General features: G+C 39.6%; 1 protein-coding gene across 1 annotated transcript in view; it reads left to right on the top strand.

Annotated features, from left to right (window-relative positions):
- The window catches only part of prdm10 (PR domain containing 10), a 40292-nt gene that overhangs the window by 15487 nt on the left and 16386 nt on the right, over nt 1-8419 (top strand). The window contains exons 9-14 of the mRNA XM_056478526.1: nt 185-257; nt 948-1065; nt 1137-1254; nt 1659-1943; nt 4948-5292; nt 7533-7688. Of these exons, the coding sequence (XP_056334501.1) occupies nt 185-257; nt 948-1065; nt 1137-1254; nt 1659-1943; nt 4948-5292; nt 7533-7688 (1095 nt within the window). The remainder of the gene's footprint in view (nt 1-184; nt 258-947; nt 1066-1136; nt 1255-1658; nt 1944-4947; nt 5293-7532; nt 7689-8419) is intronic.

The raw sequence follows: 8419 nt of genomic DNA, 5'->3' as shown, positions 1-8419 counted from the left end.
CTTTAATTAGTTTTTTTATAATTAATATACATTTTATTTTAAACATTGAACATGTTTTTATGGTTATATTAACACAATTTGGTGACATTTTCCATAAGTGTATTATTATAATTATTATTATTATTATTATTTTTTTTTTAATGTGCTCAGAGGATGTGTATTCATGTGTGATCTTATATTCTAGGTGTGGTATGCTGCGTCATATGCTGAGTTTGTCAACCAGAAGGTTCATGATGTCACAGAAGAAGAGAGAAAAGGTCAGTTATAATTCTGACATGAGAAAGGAGTTTAACTCAGTCTGTCTATTTGAAACTTTGTCTATGTCTACACTAATCCGTCATGAAATGACAGAAAACACATTCCCTGTACATCACATGCGTTGCGACGTAAGATGCTTATTTAGTTTCTGGCACCTTAACGCTGTGCTTTTCCTCCAAATATTGCTACATTACTATTCATTGGAAATGAAGCGAGCGTGTGGTGGAGGTGTTGCTACAAGTAGCACAGGAGTATAAATGCATGTACAAACTGATATTAATCTTTAACAATGTTGTCCAAATGTAGAGAATCAAAAACAACCGCTGTACAATGTCCTCCACATCCATTTTAGCTGAATTGGTCACATGACTTAAATGCGTCATAGTTTTGGGAAGCTTTTGGGTTTTAAAATATATCCACTTTGGACAGTGTTTTCACAAATATCAAAAATCGATGCCTAAAGATGCGTCTCAATATTTTAAAATTAAAACACATTAGTGTGGCCTTGGCATTTGTTTTTGTTGTAATTTTTTTTATTTTATTTATATTTACAATTGGAATTAACTGTGACAAATGTGAACTGCATATGAATGGTGATTGGTATGGTTTAATACATTTATTCACAATGATATTATCAAAATATGTTCAGTTATGCCTCTTGTTTGAAACCTCTTTTCGGGTCTTTCCAGTTTTGCGTGAACAGGAGAAGAACTGGCCGTGTTATGAGTGTAATAAACGTTTCATGAGCTCAGAGCAGCTTCAGCAGCACTTAAACATGCATGATGACAAGCTCAACCTCATCCAAAGGTTTGAACGCACATTAACTTGTGTTTTCCCTGAATCCATTATGGAGTCTGACTAGCTTTCTGTTTTTCCAGGCCAAAGGGTCGCGGCCGAGGAAGGGGCAGGAAACGTTTCGGAGCCGCAAGACGACCAGGACGCCGTACGAAATTCCTCTGCCCACAGACTCCTGCTGAGAGCGCTGAAAACACACAGGTATGGTGGAACCGATGTTAACCATGACAGGGTTAGATCACCTAAAAATGAAATTATCTCATGATTTACTCTCCCTCAAGGCAAATAACTGTGTTCTTTCACAGTTTCCTTAAAACAAGCAAAATAATCTGTCAAATCTGTTGGCAAAATGATATTGTTTTTCGTTTTGACATGCATTTATTTTGCTTTGCCCATTGACAGATTATTTAGCCTGTTTTAAGGAAAAACTCCCTTAATTTTGCCGTATTATTTCATAAAACAAGACCTTGTCTAGAAAATGCTTCTTGATTTATGAAAATTGTGATATTTAGACTAGAACAAGACAAAAACTGTAAGAAAACCATTTTTTTGCAGTTTTCTTTTGAGCTTTCAATGAATTTTATACTTTCTCTTTCTCTCTCTAGGAGCTGCTGGCATCTGTAGATAAACTACAGTTTGAAGAGAGGACTGACGGAGCTCTGAATGGCCTGAAGGTGGTGGAGATGGTGGCTGAATCGATGGAAACTGAAACAGAAGATGCGCTTGATCCTCCACCGATCCACACAGAGACTCTGGAAGATGAAGCAGATTCTGTCACTCCTCCTCCAGTCACAGAAATCCCAGAATCTGTCAAAGAAGACCTGTCCCAGACGAGCCCCACAGACCCTCACCTCACCCCGCAAGACATGAGGAGGGCCAGGAGAATCAGGGTAAGTGTCTGACCCCATCACACACTCAGATCTCTGCTTTATAGTGCATTTAGTTGGAGTTATTTAACAGTATGTGTGTGTGTGGGTGTGTGTCTTTCTCTTTTGTTGCGCGCTGCAAGGTGGACTTGCAGGTAGGTCTAATGTGGGCCAGAGTGGAGTCAGAGGGATGTTTCTCCTTCAGTCTATATACAGTGTTTGTAATGTCAGCCTATGACTCCCTACATCCCCATTACATCTGTCTGTATCAGTTCAGTCCTCAAGCTTCATCAACCGCCAGTTTAATTTCCACCTAAAATGAACTTTCTGCCATCGTTTGATCATTGTCATGTCCCCCTTTTTGACCTTAATGAGATTATTATAGAAGTGACTAGATTATGATATAAAAGAACGCCCATGACTACATGCACATTAGGTCTGGCTTGACAAAATCTTCATTTTGATGAACAGGGTGTCCACAGGGTCTTGTTGATAAATTCATTATGAGAAAATTAAAGCCCTTAAAAGGTATTAAAAAGTCTTAATCCTGTTTTTACGAGGTCTTACATTTTGTTCAAGCGTTGTCCAGAGTGTTATAAAAAGCGTAAATATATTTATTTTCCTTGATTGGTTAATCTTTTTTCTCTTGAATTGGTTCTGAGTTTAGTTTTTGCTTAATTTGTATTTCTTTTTACTAACAGCCATACTCTGCTTCTATCCAATTCCTTACAAATACCACTTGAACCTAAAATAATCATTAGGAAATGTTGAAGCGAATTACAAAAGCTTTTTACGTTAATCTCGTGACATAAGTCTATCTTACATTAATCAGCCGATCAATTAATCAGTCAACACATATCATTGCACATTGTCAGACATTTTATGTTCAGTTCATTACAGCCGAAGGAAAGGGGCGTCACACTGTCAATTTTTTTTTTTATTAAAAACTAGCCTAGAGTGGAATATTCTGTTTAAAAACTAGAGCGCCGTCTACAGGTAAACACTAGCCTTGAGCACCTTCTGCTGTTAAAAAACTAACCTAGAGTGCCATTCGCTTTTAAAAACTAGCCTAGAGCACCGTCTGGTGTTAAAAAACTAGCCTAGAGTGCCATCTACTGTTAAAAACTAGCCTAGAGTGCCTTCTGCTGTTAAAACTTGCTTAGAGTGCCATCTTCTATTAAAAACAAGCCTAGAGCACCATCTGCGTTAAACTAGCCTAGAGTGCCATCTGCTGTTAAACTAGCCTAGAGTGCCATCTGCTGTTAAACTAGCCTAGAGCGCCATCTGGTGTTAAAAACTAGCCTATAGCGCCATCCGCTGTTAAAAACTAGCCTAGATTGCCGTCTGCTGTTAAAAACTAGCCTAGAGTGCCGTCTGCTGTAAAAACTAGCCTGGAGCACCATCTGCTGTTAAAAACTAGCCTAGAGCGCCGTCTGCTGTTAAAAACTAGCCTAGAGCAACATCTGCTGTTAACAACTAGCCTAGAGCGCTGTTTGCTGTTTAACAACTAGCCTAGAGCAACATCTGCTATTAAGAACTAGCCTAGAGCGCTGTCTGCTGTTTAACAACTAGCCCATAGCACCATCTGCTGTTAAAAACTAGCCTAGAGCACCATATGATGTTAAAGACTATCCTAGAGCACCATCTGCTGTTAAAAAACTAACCTAGTGTGCCATTCGCTTTTAAAAACTAGCCTAGAGCACCGTCTGGTGTTAAAAACTAGCCTAGAGTGCCATCTACTGTTAAAAACTAGCCTAGAGTGCCGTCTGCTGTAAAAACTAGCCTAGAGCACCGTCTGGTGTTAAAAACTAGCCTAGAGTGCCATCTGCTGTTAAAAACTAGCCTAGAGTGCCATCTTCTATTAAAAACAAGCCTAGAGCACCATCTGCTGTTAAACTAGCCTAGAGTGCCATCTGCTGTTAAACTAGCCTAGAGCGCCATCTGGTGTTAAAAACTAGCCTATAGCGCCATCCGCTGTTAAAAAATAGCCTAGATTGCCGTCTGCTGTTAAAAACTAGCCTGGAGCACCATCTGCTGTTAAAAAGTAACCTAGAGCGCCGTCTGCTGTTAAAAACTAGCCTAGAGCAACATCTGCTGTTAACAACTAGCCTAGAGCGCTGTCTGCTGTTTAACAACTAGCCTAGAGCAACATCTGCTATTAAGAACTAGCCTAGAGCGCTGTCTGCTGTTTAACAACTAGCCCATAGCACCATCTGCTGTTAAAGACTATCCTAGAGCACCATCTGCTGTTAAAAAACTAACCTAGAGTGCCATTCGCTTTTAAAAACTAGCCTAGAGCACCGTCTGGTGTTAAAAACTAGCCTAGAGTGCCATCTGCTGTTAAAAACTAGCCTAGAGCACCATTTGATGTTAAAGACTATCCTAGAGTACCGTCTGCTGTTAAAAACTAGCCTAGAGTGCCATCTTTTGTTAAATTATACTCAGAATATATTTTATACAAAATCGAATAGTTTTTTTTTATTTTGAAAGTCAAAGAGTCAATTTCTCAAGCGTTTTTCTCTACAGCTCTTATTAAAATGAACTTTTAAAGATTGTTCTTTGTTTATTTATGATTATTTTTCCAAATGAACTGGAAAATTAAAGTGATATGAGAGGTTTAGTGCCTTCCTGCAGTTTTTAGACATAATTAAAACTTGTATAGGTATTAACATTTGGAAGGACATGAAAGTGGGGAAATAATGAGACTGTTGAACCTTGTGTGATATATATATATATATATATATATATATATATATATATATATATATATATATATATATATATATATATATATATATATATATATATATATATATGATCCAAATCTACAAGTGAGAGCTGAAATCCTCTGTGTCAAGCATGCAAATACAACAGCTTGTTTCTCTGCCATCTTTGTGGCATACAAACCCTAAGCATATGCATCATATCATTGCTTTGCAGACCATATGAATTCAGTGTACCACCTAATCGTCGTCTCCTCTCAAAAAATATCCATTTATCAATACTCTCTCTCTCTTTTCTTACCCAGAATGCTGCACTCAAGCATCTGTTCATCCGCAAGTCCTTTCGACCCTTTAAATGTCCCCAGTGTGGGAAAGCCTTCAGAGACAAAGAGAAGCTGGAGCAGCACATGCGGTTTCACGGACGGGACGGCTGTCGTCACGTGTGCCATCAGTGCGGGAAGGGTTTTCTGAGCAGCACATCTCTGGAGAATCACCTGCAACTGCACTCAGATCAGCGTAACTATTCCTGCCTGTTCTGCGCTGAGTCCTATGACCGACTGGAGCTGCTCAAAGTGCACGTCGGGATTCACATGGTCAATGGCTGCTTCTTGTGTCCGTCCTGCAAGAAAAGCTTTACAGACTTCATACAGGTGTGCTGAGCTAACGGCTGCATTTCTGTTGTTTTTATGCTCACCAAAACTGCATTTGCCACACATAAAAATATCTGCTTATATAATACAGTACAGTATTGTAAAATAGTTCTTTTAAACTTAAATTGTTTTATTTTTCTATTTTAAATCAAAATTTTCTTTACCATCAGTCTTCAGTGTTACATGATCCTTCAGTAAGCATTCTGATTTGCTGTTCAACAAACATTTCCTATTATTTTCAGTGATGATTATTTTCAGTATTTTTGTGGAAACAACAATGCACTGATTTTCAGAAGTTCAGGGTGAAGCAAGATCTTAAAAATATAGGTTAATACTATTTCACAAGGATGAATTACAATGGTTTAGATGTTTTAAAGGTACACTTCACCCAAATTCGCTAGATTGCTGTCTGCTGTTAAAAACTAGCCTAGAGCACCATCTGCTGTTAAACTAGCCCAGAGAGTCTTTTGCTATTAAAAACTAGCCTAGAGCAGCGTCTGCTGTTAAACTAGCCTAGAGCGCCATCTGCTGTTAATCTAGCCCAGAGAGCCCTCTGCTACAACGGCGTCTGCTGTTAAATTAGCCTAGAGCGGCGTCTGCTGTTAATCTAGCCCAGAGAGCCCTCTGCTATTAAAAATTAGCCTAGAACGGCATCTGCTGTTAAACTAGCCTAGAGCGGCGTCTGCTGTTAAACTAGCCTAGAGCGCCATCTGCTGTTAATCTAGCCCAGAGAGCCCTCTGCTATTAAAAATTAGCCTAGAGCGGCATCTGCTGTTAAACTAGCCTAGAACGGCGTCTGCTGTTAAACTAGCTTAGAGCACCATCTGCTATTAAATTATCCCAGAGTGCCGTCTACTATTAAAAACAAGCCAAGAGCAGCATCTGCTGTTGAACTAGCCTAGAGCGACGTCTGCTGGTAAAAACTAGCCTAGCCAAGAGCGGCATCTGCTGTTAACCTAGCCATAGAGTGCTGTCTGCTGTTAAAAACTAGTCTAGAGCGTCTGCGCCAATAGCCTAGTGGTTATGTGCGCCGACATATGACACCATGGTGCTCACGGTGACCCGAGTTCGATTCCCGGCTCGAGGTCCTGTGCCGATCCTTTCTCTCTCTTTGCTCCCAATGCTTTCCTGTCTTTCCTCCACTGCCCTATCTAATAAAGGTAAAAAACCCTAAAAAAAAATAATTATAAAAAACTAGTCTAGAGCGCCGTCTGCTGTTAAAATCTAGCCTAGAGCGTTATCTGCTGTTAAAATCTAGTCTAGAGTGCCATCTGCTGTTAAAATCTAGCCTAGAGCGCCATCTGCTGTTAAAAACTAACCTAGAGTACCATCTGATGTTAAACACTAGCCTAGAGTGCCATCTGCTGTTAAACAATAGCCTAGAGCGCCATCTGCTGTTAAACACTAGCCTGGAGCGCAGTCTGCTGTTAAAAACTACCCTAGTATAGAGTGCCATCTGCTGTTAAACAATAGCATAGAGCGCCATCTGATGGTAAACACTAGCCTAGAGCGCAGTCTGCTGTTAAAAACTAGCCTAGAGCAACATCTGCTGTTAAGAACTAGCCTAGAGCGCCATCTGCTGTTAAAAACTAGCATAGAGCAACATCTGCTGTTAGGAACTAGCCTAGAGCGCCGTCTGCTGTTAAAAACTAGTCTAGAGCGCCATCTACTGTTAAAAAGTAACCTAGAGCGCCGTCTGATGTTAAACTTTATCCTTGAGCGCCGTCTGCTGTTAAAAACTAGCCTAGACTCTATCTAATGTTAAAAACTAGCCTAGAGCGCCGTCTGCTGTTAAAAACTAGCCTAGACTCTATCTGATGTTAAAAACTAGCCTAGAGCGCAGTCTGCTGTTAAAATAGCCTAGACGATATCTGATGTTAAAAACTAGAGCGCTGTAGTATTTGTACTTACAAATGTGACTTTTGACTTGCATTATATGAATCACCAATGACCATGGATTCAGCTAAAAATGTTCTTTAATGTTTTACTGAAGAAGTTTTGGGTGAACTATCCCTTTAAAAAAACAATTTCCACAAAAAAATGTCAGCATTGATTATAAGGACCATTGTTATTAATTGATCCTCTGCAGGACTGCTTGTAGTTCACTTCACTAAACATGACAAGGACGTTTAAGGAAACAAAAAATAAATCATTAAAAGTGATATAAGTTCTGGTTCTGTAGCAGTATGCTTGTGTTATAATGATGTTGGGTTGGTCATTCATTCATCTGTGTTGTGCAGGTCAAGAAACATGTCAGGAGTTTCCACTCAGAGAAGGTCTTCCAGTGCAGTGAGTGTGATAAAGCTTTCTGCCGGCCTGATAAACTGCGGCTCCACATGCTGCGCCACTCCGACCGCAAGGACTTCCTGTGCTCCACCTGTGGAAAACAATTTAAGGTAATTGACAAATGTCCAGATCAATAACAAACGTTTCTGATCACTACCGTTCTACAGTTAGTGCAGCCAGCACATGTCATATTAATAGTATTACAAGTTTTGTCTGTTAGAAATGCACATTTGACAGTAGCTTGACATCTAGATTTTATTTTCTTCAACAAACAGTACAATTTGCAAAAACCGTAACCGTTTTATTTTATACATTTTGCCCAAGAAGTAAAAAGGTCGTCCAGCTTTATAGTTTGTCGCGTTTGTTATGAAAAACAATAACCTAAAGAAATTTACTTTAAAAAATAAAAGCAAAACTAATTTGATCTGATGAAAAATATACTAATTACGTTATACTCCACCCCCCTCCCCCCTAATTCTTATGCCAAGTAGAGGTCTGCATTCCCTCAGCTGTATTGCGGGATCTGCAGGACCCGACCAGAATCTATTCGGGAATAGATTTCCGAATAATAAGCTGTAGCGGTTGGTAACTCTGGTGCAATTTGAACGGAAGCTGGCGGTCTAATGCTCCCAAGTCCTTACGTTATTTCAGAACAGCATATCTGTGATTTCCTCAGTCATGAGCACTGGCTGTACTGGTGCTCAATAAGAATGTAACATATGATAAACGCATGGACCAGTGCTTTCTGCACATGCTTTTTATTCACACAGCCTGTGCGCGCATCATCTGCATAACGGTCCTCAGAGCGGGCTTTACCAACATGGGAGAGCAAAGTGAAGAT

This window comes from Danio aesculapii, chromosome 18 (assembly GCF_903798145.1).
Source record: "Danio aesculapii chromosome 18, fDanAes4.1, whole genome shotgun sequence".
In the NCBI taxonomy this organism is placed as follows: Eukaryota; Metazoa; Chordata; class Actinopteri; order Cypriniformes; family Danionidae; genus Danio; species Danio aesculapii.
This window is presented reverse-complemented; position numbering and strand designations above follow the sequence as displayed.